This window comes from Chrysochloris asiatica, unplaced genomic scaffold (assembly GCF_000296735.1).
Source record: "Chrysochloris asiatica unplaced genomic scaffold, ChrAsi1.0 scaffold00027, whole genome shotgun sequence".
Classification (NCBI taxonomy): domain Eukaryota; kingdom Metazoa; phylum Chordata; class Mammalia; order Afrosoricida; family Chrysochloridae; genus Chrysochloris; species Chrysochloris asiatica.
This window is the reverse complement of record NW_006408545.1, coordinates 17,384,203-17,410,216: the sequence shown is the minus strand read 5'-3', so window position 1 is coordinate 17,410,216 and position 26,014 is coordinate 17,384,203. Positions and strand designations below refer to the sequence as shown.

General features: G+C 37.5%; 1 protein-coding gene across 1 annotated transcript in view; it reads left to right on the top strand.

The window, feature by feature from the left end:
- CDC40 (cell division cycle 40) overlaps window positions 1–26,014 on the top strand; it is a 59,418-nt gene that overhangs the window by 31,474 nt on the left and 1,930 nt on the right. Inside the window, exons 5-14 of the mRNA XM_006839934.1 lie at window positions 3,312–3,451; window positions 5,078–5,174; window positions 6,463–6,602; window positions 7,408–7,482; window positions 13,104–13,149; window positions 17,717–17,818; window positions 19,485–19,600; window positions 19,861–19,994; window positions 22,835–22,911; window positions 25,337–25,481. Of these exons, the coding sequence (XP_006839997.1) occupies window positions 3,312–3,451; window positions 5,078–5,174; window positions 6,463–6,602; window positions 7,408–7,482; window positions 13,104–13,149; window positions 17,717–17,818; window positions 19,485–19,600; window positions 19,861–19,994; window positions 22,835–22,911; window positions 25,337–25,481 (1,072 nt within the window). The remainder of the gene's footprint in view (window positions 1–3,311; window positions 3,452–5,077; window positions 5,175–6,462; window positions 6,603–7,407; window positions 7,483–13,103; window positions 13,150–17,716; window positions 17,819–19,484; window positions 19,601–19,860; window positions 19,995–22,834; window positions 22,912–25,336; window positions 25,482–26,014) is intronic.

Sequence of the window (26,014 nt, the reverse complement as noted above, 5' to 3'; positions counted from 1 at the left end):
CGGCTTTAGGAAAATACCACATTTATCTGTGGATTGTCAAAGGCTCCAGTGTATTAATTTAATATATATACCTGAATATTAATATGAAAGCAATTTGCCATTAACTGCCAGTGGCCTCATTTGTTACACTCGGCCCTAGCGGGCCTCGAACCTCTGATTAGTCTTACATGGTCTGCAACACCTCAAGAATGCCCAAACTGCTATTTTGACATGCATTAAATTGAATAGCACCCAATTCTTCAGATAAAAGTTAGAAAGATGGAAGCACCACCTTCTCAAGTTTGTAGACCTAGATGGATGATATGCTGAGAAACAATAGCTTCACATTTTGATGTTTTTGATTTAAAAGGTTTCTATGATTTTACAGTAGTACTTTTTTTTTGCTAACCTTCACATGTATTTGTAATTGCTATCTTGCATAATGCCTTTATTAGACCGAGTAGAAAAAAACTCATCTAATTCTGTTTAACTCTTGATTATATTTTAGACTTAAGACAATAAACTAGTTTAAAGGTGACACAGTTTAGTGCGCTTATTGTTCAGACTTTGCTTTTGCTAGTTATTAGCTGTGCAACCTTGTACGAAGGATGGTGGCACCTATCTCTCTGGGTTATTTTGAGTTCATAGCTCAGCTAATTTTGACAGTTTACATCTCAATACTAATGTCAAATTACAGTTTTAACAAGAATTTCATTGTCATGTCTGGAGATTGTCTTTAAAGGATTGCTTTGAAGGTTGAGCAGTTTTGAAAACTGTGAATATATTTTGTTTTAAAATACTTGTTTCTGTGAGATTAATTTTGTACCTATTAAGACAAAGCATTTATCACCAAGCTGATCAGGCCATTGGGATATGATTTGTAAGAATGGTCATTAAAAGATGAATGTCCTGATAGTATAAGGTACCCTCTGCTTGGTAACTGCTGATCCTACATGATCAATTTGCCTTCTGTGTTTGAAAAAGGCTATGGTTCAAATTGCCATCCACTCGATTGCAACTCAAAGCAACCCTATAGGATAGAGTAGAACTGCCACATCTCTCCTGCAGAGCAACTGTTGGGTTCGAACCATCAACTGTTGGGTTAATAGCCAAGTGCTTTAACCACTGCATTACTATGGTTCAGAGTATTGTTTAACTGGGATGTTAATACAACTTTTGCTGTAACACTGTCTAAAGGGAATTGATTTGGATTAATATCCCATCCCACTGCCATCAAGTCGATTCCTATACAGGGTTTAGCTAACCTAGACAGGGTTTCTGAGACTGTAAATTTTTATGGGAGCGTATAGCTTTATCTTTGTCCTGCAGCGTGACTAGTGGGATTGAACTGCCAATGCATAATCCACTGAGCCACCAGGACTCCTTGGAATTAATGTTGTTGTTGTTAAGTGCTGTCAAGTCAGTCTGACTTGTTACGACCCCTGTATAGGGTTTCCAAAGAGCAGCTGGTGAGTTTGAACCGCTGACCTCATGGTTCAAACGAACCTTATGGTCAAGTGCTTATCTTAACAACGCCACATACATAGGCTTATTTTTTTATTTAGGTTACACTTCAACCCAGATCTACAAGAAGGCCACAAAATGTTCTTGGAAAAATAGAAGTCAAAGATACTGGGAAATTTCCCCAAACTTTCTGAAGCTGCTCATATATGTAGCTAAATTTTCCAGTTCACCATTAGCTTGTGACCATGATTTCCATACCCCTTTCTTTACCATTTAATCATCTGTACAGATGCCACTTTCTACGGATCAAGACAGTCTTAACCAGAAACATCACTTTTTTTCTCTTTTCTATTTACTCTTAAGATTTATGATACTTAGAGATGAAATCTAGATTGAGATCATTTTGAAAAATTACCAGCTTCATATCGTTGTTGTTGTGAAGGGCCATCAAGTTGGTTCCGACTCATAGTGATCCCATACAGGGTATCCCAGGAACAGCTGCTAAGTTTGAACTGCAGACCTTGCAGTTCAAGCAGTCCAGTGCTTACTCCACAGATTCTTACTATGTAACCTTATTTAATTCATATTGTTGTAGTAAAGGGAAGTAACGATAAATTATTAAGTACTTAATGTAATTTAACAAAATTCAGTTTTAAAATGATAAATTATAATCTAGTCTTGCTTTAAAGTTAACTTCATTGCTATTTGGCAGTATTGAATGTTATGGAAGAGCCCTGGTGGTGTGGTGTATTAAGTGTTGAGCTGCTAACTGCAAAGTCTATGATTCAAAGCCACTAGCTACTCCACAGTAGAAAGATGAGACTGTCTGTTCCCATGAAGATTTAAAGGCTACAGAAGCCTAAGGAGCAGTTCTACCCTGTCTTCTTGTTGTTAAGCGCCGTCGAGTCGATTCCAACCCATAACGACCCTGTATAGGGTTTCCAAGGAGCAGCTGGTGAGCTTGAACCGCCAACCTTGCAGTTCAAATGGCTTTGCAGTCTGATGCATTAACCCACAGCACCACACCAGGACTCCTTTATTAAGCTTAGGCTACCATTAAATATAAGGAGCTCTGGTAGTGTAATGGTTACGAATCGGGCTGCGAACCGCAAGGTCAGCAGTTCGAAACTACCAGCTGTTCCGCGGGAGAAAGATAAGGCTTTCTGCTCCCATAAAGATTTACAACCTTGGAAACCCTGTACAGGGTCGCTATGAGTCGGCACCGACTCCATAGCACATAACAACAACAACAACAACTGGTAGCGTAGTGGTTACGAATCGGGCTGTGAACCTTAAGGTCAGCAGTTCAAAACTACCAGCTGCTCCGCGGGAGTAAGATAAGGCTTTCTGCTCCCATAAAGATTTATAGCCTTGGAAACCCTGTACAGGGTCGCTATGAGTCGGAACTGACTTCACGGCACATAACAACAACAACAACAGCAACTGGTAGCGTAGTGGTTACGAATCAGGCTGTGAACCGTAAGGTCAGCAGTTCAAAACTACCAGCTGCTCCGCGGGAGAAAGATGAGGCTTTCTGCTCCCATAAATATTTACAGCCTTGGAAACCCTGTACAGGGTCGCTATGAGTTGGAACTAACACGACGACACTTAACAACAACAACCATTAAATATATTAGAACTTACTAACTATTGCAGTAATAGAATTCTTTGCCCAAAAGGTAGAATCCCTGTTAATGTAGCATTAGTTGCTGTAACTGGCAGATTGACAGAGATCTTATTTTGTGTTTTTAAATAAATCTTGGTTCACTTTAATAATCACCTTTCTTTAGCCATATAAAATAAATTCCTATATACTGGTATTTCTTTAGAAAATATCCACATTTGTACTTTATTTTATTTTAATGTAGGTTTAACTGTATTTGAAACTGGTCAGAAGAAAACAGAGAAGAGGAAAAAGTTCAAAGAAAATGATGCATCTAATATTGATGGTTTTCTGGGACCCTGGGCAAAATATGTGGATGAAAAAGATGTAGCCAAACCTTCAGAAGTAAGCTTTAATGTTTCTCATTGTTGTTTCAGGTATTCTACAGGGTCTCTGTGAAGGATATCTTTATTTACGTGATTGAGATTTCCTTAGGGAGCCAAATGGCAGATCAGAATTTTCTGCCTTGGTTGATTAAGAAAGTATAGTAATTTTATTTTTGAGTGTTTTTCTTTGTAATGTTATTTGCTAGTTTATTTTTAATTTTTGACAAAGTAATATTTCCATGTTGTTTTTCTACAAATAGTCCAGGGAAGTTTCAAAGAACAGCCTACTGCATTATAAAGTAGACTCCTCCTGTATCCATTCTTACCTCCTAATCCCACTAGCCAGGCACTTCTAGGCCTTAGGGAAACAGCATTGGACAAGATCAAGAAAAGCCTACCCATGTGAAGCTTACATTCTAGCTGAGATATCATTATGTCCATATATCTGGCTTTTGTATCTATGTATATTTGGAATCCTGGTGTGGCACTGAACGGCAAAGTCGGTTTGAACCACGATGTTGCTGGTTCAAGCTCACCAGCTGCTCCTTGGAAACCCTATACAGGGTCGCTACGGGTTGGAACCAACTTGACGGCATTTAACAATATGTATATATATTATGGAGTCCTGGTGTGGAACAGTAGGGTAAGCTCTAGACCACAAGGTAGGTTTGAACCACAAAGTTGGTAGTTTAGAATCACTAGCCGCTCCTTGGAAACCTTATACAGGATCATTATGGGTCGGAACCGACTTAACAGCAACATATACATTACCTGTACTGCTCTTTGTCTATTTAGACTCTGTTGACTTCTTTGTTGTTATCAATATTTATTACCACCCTACATTCCCTCCCCAATTCTTCCCAAAAAAAGTTGAGTAACAAGTATATTGTTGTTGTTAAGTGTCGTTGAGTCAGTTCTGACCCATAGCGACCCTGTATAGTGTTTCCTAGGAGCAGCTGGTGAGCTTGAACTGCCTACCTTGCAGTTCAAACCGATTTTGCTATCTAGTGTGTTAACCCACAGTGCCACACAAGGACTCCAACAAATATATAGTCATTGCTGGTATCATTATAACTATATGTAAAAGGTGTTTACTGAAGAATCAAATTGTATTAAAATTGTTTCCTTTCTAGTACTAGCTTTTCTAATTGATTTGTTTTTTTCACTTGCATAATTAGCATTTGTTGTTAAGTACCACTTGGTTCCAACTTATAGTGACTCTGTATAGGGCTTCTGAGACTTTAAATCGTTGCAGGAGCTGAAAGCCTCATCTTTCTCCCACAGAGTGACTGGTAGGATTGAACCACTAACCTTGTTTGCAGTCCAGTGCTTATCATGTGGAGCCACTGCACTCCCATAGTTAGCATAATATGGTAATATTTTTCTCAGTATTCTTGAAAGGAGATGGGTTTTGTATAAAATCATTCTAAAAGTATTGTCTCATACTTATTATATGATAAATGCTATTTTGTAATCTATGAAAGCGGCAATCTTTTGGCCTCTGCTTATGGAAAAGTTGAGAATGTTATCCTAATAGCTACTGCTTCACCGAAAAAAAAGATTCCACTATTGGTAATTTTTAATTAACTTTGTATACAGTGGGGTTTTAGAACATTTCTTTTTAAAGTTCACTCAATTTCCTTAGGAAGAACAAAAAGAATTGGATGAAATCACAGCCAAGAGGCAGAAGAAAGGCAAACAGGAAGATGAAAAGCCTGGGGAGGAAAAGACAATCTTACATGGTAGAATATTTTTAGTACTTAGTTATTTTTATGGTACATTTTAAGATACTCTTTTTCTCCACATAATACCAATTGCCTTTACTCTTAGCTGCTATGAAATCATTATATTAAGAATAATTATGTGGATAATTTGCATCCCAAATAAATTACAGAAAATTATTTTAGGTATAGAAGAAAAGAATGGTAAAGAAGAAATCAAGACTGGGCGCTCAGACTGGTTTTCCTAAGGAAGTTGACCCTTTTGAGCCAAATGTGCTGCCCATAACAGTCATTTTAAACTTATTTGAAACCCAAGCCAAATATTCTTTATATATTTAATATATAAAGTTAAATAACTTACTAAATTATACTTTAAAAGACTACTTTTTTCTCATGTGAATAGATTGGTGATTAATACTTTCATAATTGCTTTCATTTGTGTAAAGAAGTACATATTTATCAAAATAAATTATAAATATTCTAGAATGTCTTATTTTTAAATAATTATATTTAGTAAATATATAATGATCATCTTATACAGTAAAGAATCATTTATTGTTATTACTTCCCCCCCAGAAAAAGAATAATTTAGTACTGATAGTATTGATTATTCTAATGTTGTATCACATATCAAATATTTAAGTTTAATGAGGCTATATTTGGATTCTTGAGCCCAATTTTATATTTAAAGAGTCTGTTTAGTACTGTGGTACCTGAAACTATAACATTAACAATCATCATTTATTGAGTACTTTGTGCCAGACATACTGCTTAATGCTATCTATAAACTTGGTCACTTAATTCTCACAAGTTACTTTTATTATAGAATATATGTGAAAGTAGGAGAAGACTAATGAAAAAGGAATGTGGCAGAGTGTAAGAGGAAAGCAGGAAAAAGGAATAATTGAGTTTTTGGGAGTCTATTTTAATTTCTCCCATATCCTGTTTTGTTTCTGATTCTTTGTGAGCAATACACAAGGCCCAGGTTTGAGTCTTCTTTGTCTGTAATTATACTTCAGTCACATCTTTCTTATAGATCTCTAAAATACAAAGCTGAGTAAAAGAAATGCAACTGATTTAAAGGTTCTAATATTGCCTGAGTATTTAAGAATTCCAATACACTTATTGTAAAGAGAGAAATGATTTCTGGCAGCTAAACTGTGGCTGACTTTTGGTCTTAACATCATCAGAATATTATCCAAAACCTTATAATGGAATGAAATCCCTAGGAATAAAATTTTTCTTAGTATTTTAAGCATATGGATTTCGTGTATTTGTCTGTTGATTTATTTTGTCTGTTGTCTTTCAGTTAAAGAAATGTATGACTATCAGGGCAGGTCCTATCTTCACATACCTCAAGATGTTGGTGTTAATCTCCGGTCAACTGTGCCACCTGAGAAGTGTTACCTTCCAAAGAAGCAAATTCACGTGTGGTCAGGACACACAAAGGTAGACAAATTAGTTGTTTTTCTTTGTTGTAATGTAATAATAGTAGTGAAACCATAAAGTTTCAGGTATGAATATGGAACAATCAATATTTCTGGTGAAGATGTCAGAACAGGGAAATCAAATTGAAGATAAACCAGAGTTTGGCTCACTGGTACCCACAGTATCAGGCAGTGTGACTAGTCAGTCTTCAAGGCCATTTGGGTTGGCAAGAGCGGAGGCTTTCATGGGTCAGGGCCATGTTCTTTTATTGCAGCCAGACCGTTTCTCACAAGTCCCTGCCACAATTTCCTTCCTTTTGGGCGTCAAGTCAGTGAGAAATGAGCTGATAATAGAACCAAACCTCCTTGCTTTAGCCTTAGTAACTGTGCCATATACGCCCTGGTTTATAGACTATGGCAATATTTAAACTAATGCAGAAACAAGATAGTTAAAAACTTCTGGTGTTGAAATTCATTGTCTTTTGTACTGTTCCACCTGGCAGTTTTCAGTTCTTTGCAAAGAGAGATCAAATCTGTTGGAGAGGCTATAAAGGAGTGAAGAGGAGTAAGGGCCTTAGCAACATGATTGATTTAGGATTCCCTTGAGTGGGGAGGTCAATATTAAAGGTTAAAAAGAAATCTTCAAAAGCTTAGTGTCAAGAAGGGCTGCTCTTGGAATACTAATGATGCTTATCCTAGGGCATGATTTTTGGAATTAAGAAAAATAGTAACGTGGATTGCTTAAAAATGTGCAATCTTTTTCTTGTGTTTAATTTTAGCTATTAAATGGAACATTTCTTATTGATAACTGTAATACCTTTTCATAGGGCGTCAGTGCAGTCAGATTGTTTCCTCTTTCTGGCCATCTATTGCTGTCTTGTTCCATGGATTGTAAAATTAAGGTGAGTTTTCATTAATAGAAGAGAAGCACCGCAGAGCTAGTGCTTTGGTTTAATCTGTTTGACTACAAATAAATTTAGGTTTGGTAGATAATTAAAGTTGATTATTTCCACTTAAACCTATGACTGCAGCAGTTTATGAGCTGCTTCCAAACATGTGCATAAATTCAAACAAATATGGTTCTGTGGTCGATTGGCTACACTCTGGTAAACTGACTAAACTTTGGTATGTTTTGTATTTGTTTTTTGCCTTGTCAAATTTATTTCCTGTTCAAAGACATAGGGTTCATAAGTGGCAGAGCCTGACCTAGAAGCCAGTCTCTTGACTTCTGGTCTTGTACTTCTTGTCTGTCTTTCATCTTGCAATTAAAATGGGGCAGTTTAATTAGTTACTGACACTGTATGATAGAATACAGGCAATGGCTTTCCAGTTGTTGAGTGCATCCTGCAGTTCTGAAGAGGCAATTCAGACCTGCTGAGAGAGAGAAGGTATTTAACCAGAGAAGCTCTATTTTTATAGAAAAAGTTTACAGGTAAGGTTTCATTTAGGAAAAAAGAGCTCCATTGTTTTAGAAAATGTGTAAATCACAGACATTGCAAAAAAAACAAAAAAACAGAACAGAATCCCCAGTCATGATATTTCTTAGTCACTTTTGTTTTCATTACCCTTCACCTTCATTTATCTTACTTTGAAAGTTAAAACAACTTAGACGTTTTTCCACTACCCATTCCAGCTATTAGCCCAACTAAATTTGGGGCTTTACTCTGTTTGCAATATGCTGAAGAGAGAATGTGTTCTCCATTTTTATTCATATATCTTTTTAAATTAATATCTAATTCCTGTTTACATGTCTATTTTAGTAATACTACAAAATGTGTCTCATTGATATTGGTCTGAATTTTTGTTTTAATAACTGATATTTACATTAATTATTCGATTTTCTTTAAAATTATTTTGATATGTTATTGCTAAAGATTAGTGGTTCTCTTCATCTTATTGCATGAGAACAAATGCACATTATGAAGTTTAAGTATTTCACAAAATTTCCATAGAAAAATTAAACACAAAATTATAAATCTTATAAAATATAAGATTTTAAAAATGTGGCATGGGATTATCCAGTAGGCTAGAACTTCTGAGAATTTTTAAGTTTGTCTTTTCTGCTTATGTATTACATTAGGGTACTGATCTATCATTTCCAAAAGAGTTATATTTTAATAAAACTGGTAGATAAAAATTTAGGCCACTTAAAATAAATTCTGTTTTCTGTGGGTGGGTGGGTTGGTTGAAGTGGAAAATGAAAAAAGAATCATGGTCTGCGTACAAATTTTTCAAACTACTCAGAATAGCTTCACTATGTATGTGTGCAAACATATGACTATAAGGAGTACCATCCCAATATTGCTTGTAATTGGACTCTTGGTGTGGTGCTGTAGGATCAGCACTGCACTGCGAACCACAAAATCATCAATTCAAACCAACCATCAGCTCCTTGCAACCCTACACAGGGTTACTATGAGTTGGAGTCGACTCGACAGCACTTAACAACAACAACACTGTTTGTAATGGAGTCTTTGTATGGTGCTGTAGGCTAAGCACTAGACCTAAAGGTCAGTTTGAACCACAAGGTTGGCAGTTCAAACTCACCACTACTCCTCGGAAACCTTAATACAGGATCACTATGAGTCGGAACTCACTTGATGGCATTTAACAGCAACAACATTTGTAATCACAATAATGAAAAAAATAAAAACCCCAACACTCTGACTCTTTAAATGATAGGAGTTTATTTAATAAATTTTAACTGTATCCATGTAATGGGAGCATGGTGGCTCTGTAAGGTAAGCAGTGGACTGCAGACCACAAGGTTGACACTTCAAATCCACCAGAAGCTTAGTGGGTGGAAGATGAGGCTTTCTGCTTCCAGAAAGATATACTGCCATGGAAACCCTATACAGAGCACTAAGAGTCGTTGGAACCTGTTCCACAGCACCTAACAACAACAACAGCAACAACATAGCTTATAATACAATAGAATTCTTTGCAGCCATTCAATCAATGGTTATGTTTGTATAGTATAATTATGAATCATTTTTACTTATTTGTATTTTACTATTTTTCTCAATTTGCATGCATTATTTCAGTTAATTGTTTCAAGTTTAATTAGTTGAGTTTCTTCTCCTAAACACCATCATTTATAATCACAGTTCTCTCTGCAGTTGTTTATATAAAACACTGCTGTTGTTGTTGTAAGTGCCATTGAGTCGTTTCCAACTCATAGCCACCCTGTATAGGGTTTCCAAGGAACAGCTGATGTGTTTGAACCACTAACCTTGAAGTTAGCAATCCAGTGCTTATTCTACAGCACCACACCAGCACACCTTATACATTAGCCCAGGCAATTTTGCCTTTTCTTGTTATGTTTAGTACTTTTCCTTATATCTGCCTGATACTTTCCAATTCTCTTCAACATGAAATTTTTTAAAGATATTAAACTTAGCATTTCTAGATATTAACCTCAGCATTTTAGCAATTTAAACCATATTTAATGAGACATAAATAAAGCAACACCGGAGTTTAATTAGATGTCAACTCTAGTCATCTAATTCATGCTTTTTTCCCTAGATAGTAGTAGACACCAAATAGCAGAATAGTCCCAGCTCTCTCTCCCATTTGGGAAGCTCACATTTAGCTTCTGATCATCTGTAGACAGAAATGTGATGGAAAAGACTCAACTGCCAGTACAGGTCTTGAATTTGGGGAAATGCCTTTTTAGAATCTTGAAAAGAATAGTTCTTATTTTTAATGTGTACTATCTCTGGATTGCTATGATGATGCAATAAATATCAACCTCTAGTGTACTTGGGATTTGAAAAGGTCAGTCATTAAAATTTTATCTTCTATAAATAATAATTCATGAATACTAAGTATATATAAAGGCAGCTTCTTTTGATGAGAGCAACCACATAGGCATTTGTCTCTAGTACTTTAAAATGACAAGCCAATAGTTTGGAATAAAGACCCTGATTTCTTTAACTTTCACTTATACAGACTATCTTAATTAAGACTATAGTCTTTTGTCTGGAACTTTTTTATTATGAATTGAGTGAAGTTTTACAGAGATGATCAGTTTTACATTCAACAAATCATACACTTTGTTTCATCTCAGTAATTGCAATCCCCTTCATGTAATAACAGTTATCCTGCTTCTTCCTTGTGGGTGGTTTTTACTTCATTTCACATTCCTTCCCAACCCTTCTGAACTTTGTCTTTAGGTAAATGTTGCCATTTTGGTCTTCAGTGGTTGATCATTCCATCGTGAACATAACTTACTAGTGTTGTTGTCCCCCCTATATACCAATCTACGGTGCAGCTGAAAATTGGACTGCAAGGTTGAGGTCTGTTAAAAGACCTGAAGGATGGCTCAGGACTGTAGTCTCGGGTTTCTCCAGCCTCCTTCTGACAAGTAAGCTTAGTCTTTTTTATATATATACAATTTTGGGTTTTGTTCCACATTTTATCCCACTCTGTCCGGGACCTTCTAATGTGATCCTGTTCAGAGCACTTGGCAGTGGTAGTCAGGCACCATCTAGTTCTTCTGGTCTCAGAGTTGCAGTGACTGATGTGCACCTGCTCCGTTGGTCCTTTGGACTAGTTGATCCCAGCATCTTCAGATCCAAGCATTTTTCTGTACATGGAGAGACCAGTATTCACACTTTAGATGGCTTCTTGTGAACTTTTACGATCCCAATCACCATTCACCAAAGTAGGATGTAAAACATTGTCTTTGTGGACTATGTTATGCCAATTAACTATGGTGTCCCTTAAGACTATGGTCTTCAACCCCAGGCTCAGCAATTGGCTTAAGATGTTTGGTAATATCTAAGATATTTTCTTCATTTTGTCCCTTGTATGTACCACCACATTCGTAGGTGTCTGCAGCAAAAGTAAATACCTAGGTACAAATATCCTTTGTCAAATTCATAAAGGGATACGGCTTTTTTGACTAATAAAAAAATTCAAGGAGCTCTGGTAGCGTAGTGGTTACGAATTGGGCTGTGAACTGCAAGGTCAGCAGTTCGAAACTACCAGCGGTTCCGCGGGAGAAAGATGAGGCATTCTGCTCCCGTAAAGATTTATAGCCTCGGAAACCCTGTGCAGGGTCACTATGAGTCGGAACCGACTCCACGGCACTTAACAACAACAACAACAATGCACCACCACATTCATAGGTGTCTGCAGCAAAAGTAAATACCTAGGTACAAATATCCTTTGTCAAATTCATAAAGGGATATAGCTTTTTTGACTAATAAAAAAATAGAATCCAATTTAATTCACGTCTATGAATATTTATTAGGAACCAATTATGTGCAAGGGGCTGGATATAAAAAATTATTAGGACACTGTTCCTGCCCTTGGGATGATCATTTCATTATGATATAAATTATTATAGAACCCACAGTTTACCTAACCTGGGCCTTCAGTGGGAGGTAATACTCTGTGGATGAATAGGATTTTAAATAGATAACAGGAATAGGGGAGAGAGTAGAACAGGGTGGATACTGAAAACTCCAGCACTTCTTTGGTTGCTGGAGCCTAAAATCTTAGAGACCCAATAAGTGAGTCTATCGACAGAGGGCCATGCCTTGCCTAATACACTATGGGAACTGAGAGAGTTCTGTTGACGCTAGGATGTTTTGTGTAATGGAGCAGAAGCAACATCGCAGGAGGTTTTACTTGAGGCAGGCAAGACTAACAGTAGTTTGGAAGTTGTTTTATTACTCTTCTCTAGATGTAAGGAGCTTTATGAACTGGCTGTGTTTCAGACTAGACCGTCATGTACATACACTATGATACTCGTTACTTTAGGGAGAAAAATACAACGTTCAGTATCAAAATGTTATACCTGGCAGTTTTGATAATTCTTTTAAAAGTAGCTCGTGGTGGTGATGGTGTGGCATGCAGTCGGTTCTGACTCATAGCAACCCTATATAGGGTTTCCAAGGCTGTAAACCTTTATGGGAGCATAAAGCCTCCTCTTTCTCCCATGGAGCTACTGGGCTGACCTTGCTGTTAGCAGCCCAGCTCATAATCCCCTATGCTACCAGGGCTCCTTAAAAGTAGCACTTGTTGTTGTAAAGTGCCATCAAGTTGATTCCAACCCATAGCGACCCTGTATAGGGTTTCCAAGGAGCAGGTGGTGAGCTTGAACCACCGATCTTGTGATTCAAATGACTTTTCAGTCTGACGCATTAGCCCAGAGCACCACACTAGGACTCATTTTTCATCATAGAATATATATAAAATACAGAAAAGGAACAATTCTTTTAAATCACCTGTATTACCTCCACCTATAGTTAAGTTCGTTTTATTTTGATGCTTATCTCAGTGTCAGATTTTAAACTTGAGTGTTAATACCTGGTGTATGTATATTTGTGTCTAGTCTAAATAAATACTTAAACTGAAAACACTAAGCAATATGTTTAATGACGTATAATGCCTTTGGTTAAATCCCCTATGCGTGTGCACAATCAGCATATGACTATTGTTATTAACTGAAAGTTATCATTTTACCAAAGACTTGTATTCATTTTATTATTTCACATGCTATTTTTCCTGCTAGCTCTGGGAGGTTTATGAAGACCGACGCTGTCTGCGAACATTTATTGGTAATCTTTCTTTTCTCTCTGACTATAAATGTGTTTGGGAAAACTCTTTCTAACTAAGATAGCATTACTGATGCTAATTTTACAATACTGACGTGAAGGAAAATCTTCATAGAATTGAGCTGAGTCTTGAAGGAGAAGTAGGGTCCCATAGGTAGTCACAGAGGGGGAACTAGAAGCCTGGGCAGCAAAAATAAAAGCAAAGGGATAAAAAAAAAAAGTGGTAGAAGGAAACATGCTGCTTTGGGAGAACCAAATACGAGTTGATTCTAGAATTGCCAGAGTTTGGGGTTTGGTGAGAGATAAACGTGGAGACAGGTACTTGGGGAACCTCGTGTGCCATTATGAAGAATTGAGATTCTTTATTGAGGACAGCAGGTAGCCAGTAACAGCAGGAAAACAACATGATCAGGTTGTAGGTAATGAAAATCACAATGGCCACACTGGTAACACAGTCCTGGAAGCAGGGAAATGAATTACCAGGTTACTTCATGGGACTGGATTAGAAGTGGTCACACTCTGAACCAAAACAGTAGAGCTGGAGAGGAAGACAATGATGAAGAATTTAAAATCAAAGGAATTTAGAACCTGGATATAAATGGTAGGAGCCAGGCAGCAATCTAGACTGATGCTTCCTTGGCTAGATGAATGATGGTCTAGTCACCAAGACAAAGAACATAGCAGAATGAGGAGGGTTTGTGCTCAGGGAATTTGAGCTGCCTTCGGGTCACTGAGATGGCAAACTCCAGCAAGCAGTTAGATATCCAGAAGTCAAGATTGGAAGAGAGGTTGGAAATTAGCAGCTAAAACCTAGAAAAGGATGCACTTTAGGGAGAGAAGAGGGCAGTCTTGTGACAAGTCGGCCTTTTTGCTAGAGATTTGTCTGTTGTCTTTGTCAGAATCCTTTAAAGGCTAGTTATTGTTCCCAAATGTAACTGAATCACACCGAAACTATATGAACCTTAGTGGCTCTGTTTTTAGCTTTGGTATGATTTTAGGACCTTACTGCATAAAGGAATACTACCCAGAATACTGCTATGCTAGCAGCAACCTACAAGGAGTCTTGTGGGAAGGGTGTCAGATGAGTTCAAGGGAATAAATAGAACGTCTCTTCAGATACAGTGGGTGTGCTCCCATTGTGTCTCCCCTGCACTGGGAGACTGTTTTTCAGTGGTGTCCTAGGAAGCAGCTGGGACTGAGATTCTTGCTGACGTAAAGGACGCCTAACTGCTATGGTATATGGTGTCTGACTACAGTTTATTGATGGTGGCTCAGGTCGCCTGCATATGGTTGACACTTTGTTACATGAATTTTTTATACAACTGTACATGGCAGTCTCGGTCATGGTGGGGTGTTCAAAATAAGAAAGGCTCTGCTTCCATTTGTTGTTTTTAGGCGCCATTGAGTTGGTACTGACTCATAGCAACCCTATGCACAACAGACCATAACTCTGCCTGATCCTGGGCCAACTGCACAATTGTTACCACGCTTGAGCCAATTGATGCTGCAACATTGCCAATCCATCTTGCTGGGGGTCTTCTTCTTTTTTCTTTGACCCTCCACCTTACCAAACATGATATCCTTCTCCAGCGACTAGTCACTCCTGACAATATGTCCGAAGTATGAGAGACAAAGTTTGGCCATCCTGGCCTCCAAGGAGCACTCTGGTTGCACATCTTCCAAAACAGATTTGTTGGTTCTTTTGGCAACCCCTGGCACTTTCAATATTCTCCTCCAACACCATAACTCAAAAGCATCAATTCTATGGTCTTCCTTATTCACTGTCCAGCTTTCACATGCATATGAGGTTATTGAAAATACCATGCCTTGGGTCAGACGCACCTTAGTCCTCAAGCTGATGTCTTTGCTCTTCAACACTTTTAAAAGGTCTTGTGCAGCAGACTTGCCTAATGCAATACATCGTTTGATTTCTTGACTGCTGCTTCCATGAGTGTTGATGGTTGATTCAAGAAGAATGAAGTCCTTGACAACTTCAGTCTTTTCTCCGCTGATCAGAATGCTGTTTATTGGTCCAGTGGTGAGGATTTTTGTTTTCTTGACATTGAGATGCAATCCATACCAAAGGCTGTGCTCTTTGATTTTCATCAGTAAATATTTTAAGTCTTCTTCACTTTCAGCAAGCAAGGGTGTATCATCTGCATATCACAGGTTGTTAATGAGTCTTCCTCCAATCCTGATGCCACGTTTTTCTTCATATAATCTAACTTCTTGGATTATTTGCTCAGCATATAGGTTGAATAAGTATGATGAAAGAATACAACCCTGGCACACACCTTTCTTAATTTTAAACTATTCAGTGTTCCCATGTACTGTTTGAACAACTGCCTCTTGCTCCATATACAGATTCCTCATGAGCACAATGTAGTGTTCTGGTATACTTAGCAATGTTGTCCATAGCTTGTCATGATCCACACAATAAAAAGCCTTTGCACAGTCAATAAAGCACAGGTAACCATCTTTCTGATATTCTCTGCTTTCAGCCAAGTTCCATCAGACATTAGCAATGATATCCCCCATTCCACGTCCTCTTCTGAATCCAACTTGAACCTCTAGAAGTTCTCTGTCAACATATGCTTGCAGCAAAACTTTACTCACGTGGGATATCAAAGAGATTGTCAGATGATTTCCACATTCCGTTGGGTCACCTCTCTTTGGAATAGGCACAAATATGGATCTCTTCCAATCAGTTGGCCAGAATGTTGTCTTCCAAATTTCTTGGCATCGATGAGTGAGTGCCTCCTGTGCCGCTTCACTTTCTTGAAAGATTTCAATTTTTATTCCATCAATTCCCGGTGCCTTGTTCTTTGCCACTTCCTTCAATGCATCTTGAACTTCTTCCTTCAGTATCATTGGCTCTTGATCATATGCTACCTCTTGAAACAGTTGACCATTATCCATTTCCTTTTGGTACGGTGATGCTGTGTATTCCTTCCATCTTCCTTTGATCCTTCTGCATCATTCAATAATTTGCCCAAAGAATCCTTCAATAATGAAAGTCAAGGCTGGAATTTTTTCTTCAGTTCCCCCACCTTGAGAAATGCTGAGCATGTTCTTCCTTTTTGGTTTTCTGACTCCAGATCTTTGCACATTTTATTGTAATATTTGGCTTTATCTTCTTGAGCTGACCTTTGAAATTTTCTGTTCAGCTCTTGTACCTCCTCATTTCTTCCATTTGCTTTAGCATCTCTACGCTGGAGAGCAAGTTTCAGTGTCTCTTCTAATATCCGTTTTGACCTTTTCCTTCTTTCTTGTCTTCTTAATGACTTTTTTATTTCTTCCTGTATGATATTCTTGATGTCATCCCACAACTCTTCTGGTCTTTGGTCTTTAGTGTTTGATGTATCAAATCTGTACTTCAGATGATCTCTAAATTCAGGTGGGATATATTCAGGGTCATATTTTGGTTGTCGTGGACTTGTCTTCATTTTCTTCAGCTTCAGTTTGAATTTGCATGTGAGTAATTGATGATCTGTTCCACAGTCTTCCCCTGGTCTTGTTTTCACTGATGATAAGGAGCTTTTCCATTGTCTCTTTTTGCAGATGTAGTCAATTTGATTTCTATGTATTCCATCTGGTGAGGTCCATGTGTATAGTAGTCATCTGTTATGCTGTCTAAAGAAGGTATTTGAAAGGAACAAATCATTTATTTTGCAGAATTCTATCATGCGATCTCCAGCATCATTTCTATCACCGAGGCCATATTTTCCAACTCCCATTCTTCCCTCTTTGCTCCGAACCTTTGCATTCCAATCACCGGTAATGATCCATACATCTTGATTGCATGTTTGATCAATTTCAGATTGAAGAACTTGGTAGAATGCTTCCATTTAGCCATATTTAATTTGTCGCTGTAGCTTTCAGAAGAGTTGCTGGTTCTAACAAGATGATTTCTAAATAAAGCATAACCAGCACCTTGGAATTAATGTATTATTGTCAAAATTCCATCTTAAAACAAGTAGAAGCTAATATTCTCAAACAGACTTAGTTTCTGAAATTCTGCATCAGTGTCTGTAAGATTTGGAACTGTGGTTCCAGAAATTATTGAACAAGAGTTACAGTTTCCTGAACTTCCCGGTTTAGATCTTTTTGTTTTCATTTCCAGTCTGGTGAGCAAATCAGTGACCCACCAAAATGTCAGTAGTTACTTCCTTATTAGCACTAACTGGCCTATTTCCATAAATTCTTGGAAAACCTTTTCTCTTGGTTCTGGTGTGGTGCTGTAGGATAAGCACTGGGCTGCTTGCTACAAGGTTGGTGGTTCAAGCCACCAGCTGCTCCTATATAGGGTCACTGTGAGTTGGAACTGACTCAAGGGCAGATAACAATAACAACAAAGAATCTTCTGAGGAGAATCTTAAAAGGAAAAAAGCAACAATAATGAAAACCACCATATCTTCAAATATGTACAGTAAATCGGGAGATGCGGTTCCATTGAGTTTTGACTCAGCTTTTTTGACAGCTACTGTTTAATGCCGTTTCCCTTCAGTCATTTTATGTTTTAAGAGAAGATACTTTACCTCACCTTCACTTCTGTCATTTTTGTCCTTAGGTCACAGTAAAGCTGTTAGAGACATCTGCTTCAATACTGCAGGGACTCAGTTCCTCAGTGCAGCCTATGATAGGTATCTGAAGCTTTGGGACACTGAGACAGGTAAGAACTTCAGCTAATACTGTTGCATACTTATTGTATAAGTTAGCCTTTGTAAGTGAAATCATGTGAGTGGTCTTTTGTGATAGAATGAACTGCTAGTGTTCATTCCTCATACCATCAGCTAGCATCAAAAAATGTTTGTTGAGTTGCAGGTCAGCTCTATAAGTAGCTCTTAGACTGTGAAACTTTCTTTCCATCAAAATATGATTTGTAAAGCAAACATGTTGATAGACAAGCAAATGGAAATTGTCCATAAACTATCTGAATGATCTTTTTCTTCCCTTATGTGACATGGCACAATGTATTACACAAAAAGAAAAGGCTCCATAAATGTCTGATGAGCAGAATTAAATTTAATTGCTTGGATTAGTTAAAATGTAGTGCTAATCCCCCATAGACCAGCTGGCTTTATATGTTCACAGCCACACTAATTGCATCTGTTTGTTGTGGCTGATATAATTAGAAAACATTCTTTCATTTTACTGGTTTTTAAGTGTAGTGATAATAGCTACTACATATTGAACATTTATTGTTTATTAAGCACTGTGCTAAGTACTTACAAGCAGTGTCTCATTCAGTCCTTAAAATATCCTGATGTGGCACTGTGGAATAAAGCACTGGACTGCAAGGTCAGTTTGAACCACAAGGATGGTAGTTCAAACTCATCATCTGCTCCTTAGAAACCCTCTATAGGGTTGCTGTGAGTCAGAGCTGACTCAACAGCACTTAACAACAAGTGAGTTTAATACTATCATTACATTTAAAAACAAAACCCAGTGCTGTGGTGCTGCCTCCAATGCAAAGCAGCCCTCCAGGACAGGAGAACCGCCCCACAGTTCTTTACGGAAACCGACTGCTGGGTCTTTCTCTTATGGAGAGGCTGGTGAGTTAGACTACCGGCCTTCTGGTTGGCAGCGGAGTGCTTCACCACTGTGCTCCCAGGGCTCCTCAAACATGATATATCGATAAGCAAGGTGAGGCTTACAGAGGAAACTTTCAGGACCACATTGCCAATAAATGGCAATCGGGATTTAAACCAAAGTCCCTCTGATGGCAAAACCCTCATTAGTTGTGATTCCCTAGTCTGACTGTATGTTGCAGTTACCTGCTGAGCTTTAAGTATTATTTACCTGGGTTTTATCCCCTGAGATTCTTATGTAATTTTAACTACCACCAAGATCAATATGTGAGACATTTCTGATGCTGTGTGCATGTTTCTTATGCCCTCTCCTGGCCTCTAGCCATTCCCCATAGCCTCTGTCCTGATATCTGTTGTCATGGATTCATTTGGCCTATTCATGAACTTCCTATATATGGAATCATACTATTCGTATGCTTTGGTTTCTAACTTCTTTCACTCAACATACTACCTGTGGCTTATATCAGTAGTTTGTTCTTTTTTGTGGCTTATAATTGTCCATTGTATGAGTGGGCTATACTATAATTTATCTAGTTGGCAGTTGATGGTACAGGTTTACTTTCAAAATTTTTTTCATTTTAATTTTTGAAAATTTGTGAAAAAGAACAATGTATACCTCACTAAAGAGCAAGCAGGCTTCCCTTTCTTGAAATGCATTATGCTAATGATCTCTAGATCTTAACTTCAGGATCCTCTTTTAGTGCTTGAATTTATTTTTACCTATTTCAATTGGGTCTTTGGTTGTAGGACAGTGTATATCAAGATTTACAAACCGAAAAGTACCATACTGTGTCAAATTTAATCCTGATGAAGATAAGCAGAATCTGTTTGTGGCTGGGATGTCTGATAAAAAGATTGTGCAGGTAAGCCTTGTCACAAAACCTCTTCCAATTTCTGAGCTTCAGGAAATGCAATATGGAGTAGTAACTTGTTTTAATGTTTGTTACCTTTTAGTGATTGCTACTCTGTTATCTCTTAAGTAGAAAATAATCACTGTTTTTGTTTTGTCTTTTTTCAACATGCTACGGGTGATCTTTTTCCTCCCCACTTTACAGTTATGATCTTTGCTAGTTTTCATAAATCTACTCTGGTTTGGTCTTTACTTTTTCTCTTTTTTACACAGTGGGACATTCGAAGTGGAGAAATTGTGCAGGAATACGACCGGCATTTGGGAGCTGTCAACACTATTGTTTTTGTTGATGAGAATAGGAGATTTGTAAGCACATCTGATGATAAGAGCCTACGAGTTTGGGAATGGTGAGTTTCCATCAGTTGACAGTCTGATTTATTTATATTAAGTAAGCCATAAAAATTTTGTAGCCAAAGATAAGCCTGATACTATGCCATCATTTGGCTATTTTTCTTACTATGATCTCTGGCTTTCTCTTTTTTAACTTACCAAGTACCCATAATACAGAAATTAAAATTTCGATTTGTATTTCTTTATTCTTTGCATAGTTTTATCCAAAGGACATGTAAAGTTGTGCTGTTTTTCTTGCAGTTGTGATAGGTTTGTATTATATTGCACTGCCTAGCTTGCATTTTTTATTCAGTAACTTAGACATCTTTACAAAATGCTTGGAAGAAGTAGGGGACACAAATGTATAAACTCTCTTGGTTACTCTAGGCATTGAGCATAAGACCCTGACTCAGAACCAACCCAACGAAAATGCTGATCTTTCCAATTTTCTTTATCCAATTCTGAAAATTGCTCCGTATTATTACCTCTGTGACCTAACCTTCATAACCCATAGTGGTAGAAAACACATGTTTTACTTGTAGAAGATAAGCAGAACATGTTGATTTTGTTTTCCTAAAGGGAGGGGGGGAAAAAAAACTTTTCTAAGACTAAAAAATATTAACACTTATTTCATTAAGTATCATAGATCATGTGTTCTGTAATTTAGTTGCAGTGAAATGCACAGTAATCTTTTTGGCTGAGATGAATGTTTCGGTAGAACCCAGTTTGTTTTTACAGTCAGTTGGGAAGCACAGTTCAACCATGATTATAGCCTGGTGGAGTCTAGGAAGAGTGTCCCCCCTGCCAGCGGTCTTGCTTTCAAAAGAAGCGGGAAACCTTGTACCACCACTGGTACTTCCTCTTTAACCTGAATCCCTTCAGGGATTTGAGCAGGTCTGTGACATGTCTAACCATTATCAGGGCAACTTGGGAAATTGAAGACTTAATGTAACTTAATTATGGTTTCTCCCACGCTCCCCACCACTACTGTTATTGTTAAGTGCTGTCAAGTCAGTTCCGACTCCTAGCAACCCTGTATAGGATATCTGTGGAGCTGCTCTTGAGTTTGAAACACCAACCTTGCGGTGCTTATCCTACAGCGCCACAGCAGGACTCCCACAACTACTATACCCCTATAAAATCCAGCAGTTGATGGAGACTTGACTGTTGTGTATGTAGTCTTACCATAGAGCATCCTTCTCAAGCTCCGTGCTTTTGAGGTGACCTTAGAATGAAGAGCTTTAATTCAGAAATGATATTCTGCCCTGATTCTACTGTGGACCACCTCACATCACTGCACTGTAGTCTCTAGAATAAACAGATACATATGTGTTTTGTGTTCTTGATACTATTGTTTAGTATTTATCCCTAAAATTCCATAGGTTTCTGGTAGTTTGCCGATTAATTCATTTCCAAACTGAAGATTATTCGCAAGGCATAAGTTACTAGCTTAGTATACAGAATTAGTCTCCTAAGTAGAAAATAATGTTGTGCTTACATAACTATGCCTAGCAGACATTTTTGCTTGAAACAATAAAGTCCACAGGATAGTTTAGATTCATTTCTTATTCTAAAGCTGATTGTACCAAGCATCCTTGAGATCAGGAGTTTATTAGAATTTGTTTTTTAGGAAACTATTGATTAATATGAACCTAGAATATAGTTAATTAGAAACACACTATATTATTAATCCATGTTATAAAATTATTCTCATTAATAAATGTGAGGAAGGAAAACCAGTTGAACTTTTTATAGGTTGAGACAGAATATATTTGGGTCATTGTGAATGTCAGTTCTCACTGAGGCCTTGTTCCCGTTTTATACCTGAAATTTTTTCTATATTTTGTTCCTTCTTCTAGAAGGGATGGATAGAGGGCGGGGAAAAATCCTTATATAAAGGCAAAGTATTATCATTATTATTATTTTCCAATTAATCAAAGTATTGGAATTTAAACTATAGTTTGAAATTGAAATTCCTGCTTCATTTTCTGTGTTGTTCATCAGATTACAGCGCACTAGTCACTTATTAAAAGCAATGAGACAAAAAATCTTTTCAGAATTATAAAGAATTTTTATCCTTAGAAGTAAGTATAAAAGGAAATATTAAAACTAAGTATTAGTAGTAAGATGGAAAAATATTTAGAGCTTTGGGTGATTCTATATTTTGGTGATGAACTTTTGGTTTTTATTTTTGTTTGATCCTTTGTATCATTCACTTGAGAAAAAATGGTTTTTCTCCTGCACAATCACATTGGGATACTTTACATGCAAACTGAAAAAGAGATGTCCAGGTGCCAAGCACACCACCTTCCTGCCCTTGGTCATTATTTCTGGATGGGCTAGATGAGTTCGCAGATCCTGGACAGCTTTGTCTTCCAGCCTCTGGCTCTCTTCAGGACAACCACCTATTTGCGAGGTAAAGGCAAGTGAAGGTTGACTGGTAGGTAAATTAAGAAGACTCCTGTCGGCTTGCCTCAGACAGCTTAGTGCTACCTAACATGACCCATGTTTATTTCGATGAGCTCATTGTTAAGAACCATTAGGAATGGACCTTTGAAAACAAACAAACAAACATAAAGACCAAAGTTCAAATCAGATAGACCTAGAAAAGGAGATCACTAACACTCTTGTATTTTTTTATAGAAAGACATTTGTGAAGTAAAAGATTTCTAGTAAGCAGTACAGAATCATTTTGTGATTTTTTGTTTTTCCAGGAAATTTTATGAAAGGTTTTTTAAATAACATGATTTTGGAAGTTTGATTTTATTTGACTATTATCCCTTTGTTTCAGAAAGAGTTCTTCTAAAAGGTGCTTTTGACCATTACTGATTCTGATGTGTCATTTTTTCACTTTTAGGGATATTCCTGTGGATTTCAAGTATATAGCAGAGCCCAGCATGCACTCAATGCCTGCGGTGACTTTGTCTCCAAATGGTAAGTTAGGACATAGAATATGTTTTCAAATGAGTATCTAAAGCAGGGTGTAATTTCCGTATTCAAAAGAACTTTGGCCATTCCCGTCACAGTGCCATACTTTTAAAAGGAAGTACTGTCACAGTGCCATACTTTTAAAAGGAAGTACTTTTTGATATTAGAAATAATCACTGGTTTTAATATGTTAGTCACTCTCCCCACTCCTGTTTTTAAAAACATAAAACAAACAGTGATTTACAGCTTACATCAGCCAAGTAGCAGGCTGTTTTTTTTTTTATAATTCTCCTTCCAACAGAATCATAGTCATCAACTTACTTATACTGCAGAAGGGAAATTGAGGTCTGATTTCCTGTAATGAGAATACCCATAATTTCACTATATAAATTTTCTTAGTAAAAAAATTTAAAAGAGAAATCTAATACTGTTCCCACTCAATAATCCATTGTCTTTTAATTATAAGGTCATTTGTGCTATAGATTATTGACAATATACTGTTATACTTTGTTGTTGTTAAGTGCCGTCGAGTCGGTTCCGACCCATAGCGACCCTGTACAGGGTTTCCGAGGGTGTAAATCTTTACGGGAGTAGAAAGCCTCATCTTTCTCCCGCGGAGCGGCTGGTAGTTTCAAACCGCTGACCTTAAGGTTCGCAGCCCGATTCGTAACCACTACGCTACCAGAGCTCCTACTGTTATACTTACTGCTCTTAAAATAGAGTATTGAACTGGAGGCGAGGGTCTGATGTTTGGTAAGCACTGTCATCGAAGCCTCAGCTAACTCACTTAGCTACTGGAGTGTAGAGTAAGGGAGAGGAGGCAAGGATGAGTTCTCCCATCAGGGCATCTGGCACAGGAATACTAATGATTGTTGTCAAACGCCCTTGATTTTTATGGAGAAAGAAAAACCTAACCTTTTCTTACTTTGGTAATTGCTAAATTGTATACTGTGTCATGGTGCAGCTCCACTTTGTGGGGTGTGTTTTTAAACTGCGCTCATGTTGAACAAGGATACTCACCCACTCAGACTCTAAGCCTCAGTAGGATCATTCCCTTAGTAAAATACACAAGTGCATACTGCAGTTGAGACTCTAGGGACTTGGTGAGTCCTGGGTAAGTGAAAGCAACATGGCCTTTTAAAAAAAATTACCATAACTTTTTAATCATTTAAATAGATTATAACATATTGAATAATTCTAGATTTTCTTACCAGAGTTAAGCATTCCTTTTTCCATTCTTAACACATGCTGGTCTCTTTCTTCCCATAGTTCTGTTGTCTGTACAGGCGGTCCCTGGGTTCCGACTGTCTGGCTGGTAGACCACTCCTGTTGTTAAGTGCCATCCAGTCAGTTCCAACTTATCGTGACCCCATATGGCACTGGAGGAGCCACACTGGACTGCGAACCACAAGGTCAATGGTTTGAGCCCACCAGCTGCTTCTCAGAAATCCTATATAAGCTCACTATGAGTCAGAACCAACTTGACAACACTTAACAACAGTGTAGGGTGTCTGAAGCTGTAAATCTTTATGGAAGCAGAAAGCCTTATCTTTCTCCTACAGAGTGACTGGTGGGCTCAAATCGTCGACCTTGTGGTTCACAGTCCAGTACTATCCTATGAAGCTACCATGCTCCCCAGACTACTTGCCCTGTAATGAAGTCTTTGAATTGGTTCTGTCATAACTGATATGTGAAATAGGAACAAATCAGAATTTTTATATTTGGGTGGTTTTTGTCACATTTACTGAAACAGGAAAAATTACAGGTTGAGGCCTTGGAGTGAGACTTATAAAAGTCATAGTGAGCCCTTTCACTTGCCTGGTGTGGAAGACTGGATTATTGGCAGCACTGTGGAGCATTCAAAGCAGCAGTTCAGCCACCATCTTTGAGCAGGATGATGCCATCTTTGATGCCTGCTTTGATGTTATGTAAATTTGCTCACTGATTTTCACCCAGACTGCTCTGCTCCCTGCCAGCAACATATTCTTCACAATCACCTTCACTTGCTGCACATGCTTCGAGCCTTATCTTAACACTAAAAGGCTAAATAAGACCCTTGTACACCTGGTCCAACTGACCTACACATTCTTAAAGACACATTTAGGAATGTATCTCTGTCATAACCTGGAAACTGCCTGTACTTCTAACAAAATAATTTCCTTTCATAAAATTTTAGATTAAACTTGGAATTTTGTATTTTTTAAAGCTTTTATACAGAAAATGCTAATTATATTGACTGAGTAAGATGAATTATGTTTTAATATAACCATCTCATACCAATAAGACAGGTGTCATGGTAAGTTTATTTTCTATTAATTACAAAGTAATTGAGAGCAAAAGAATATTAAAGGCAGCAAATGTATTTAAAATAAAATTAAGCCTTTACATTCTTACATAGGTCTCTAAAATGTCTTATTTATTGAATTTACAGGGAAGTGGCTAGCCTGCCAATCAATGGACAACCAAATATTAATTTTTGGGGCACAGAACAGATTTAGATTAAATAAGAAAAAAATTTTTAAAGGACATATGGTAGCAGGCTATGCTTGTCAAGTGGACTTTTCACCAGACATGAGGTAAGTTTCAATCTTCTAATTGATTATCATATTCATAAAAGATAATATAAACTATTGTACACCTTAGAAATCATTTTCACATAGGTAATTGTATGAGAACTCTGTAAACTTAAAAATGACAGAGAAACATTATGAAAATTATGTTTTGCCCTTTTAAGTTCTTATTGCAGCATACCTGCTTATGTTGTTAAATCCTCATTTAACCACATAAGAAATCCTGACTATATAATCGTGCTACATTTTCTTTGAGCTTTTCTAAGCAAGGATAGAAGAGCAGTAAGTACCATGTTGCTGTGATTGAGTGAACACCAGAAGAATCCATTCTGTATTGTGATGTTCAAGTTAACAGCTTACCTACAGCTTGTCTATACTAAAACCTCAAATCTAGCTTCTCAATACTTCTGGGTCACAGTGGATTTGTGAAGCCTAGAGTCTAAAGCATAGAAAGATGTTTATCTATGCTTTATTGACTACACAAAGGCTTTCGATTGTGTGGATCATGACAAGCTTTGGACAACATTGAGAAGTATGAG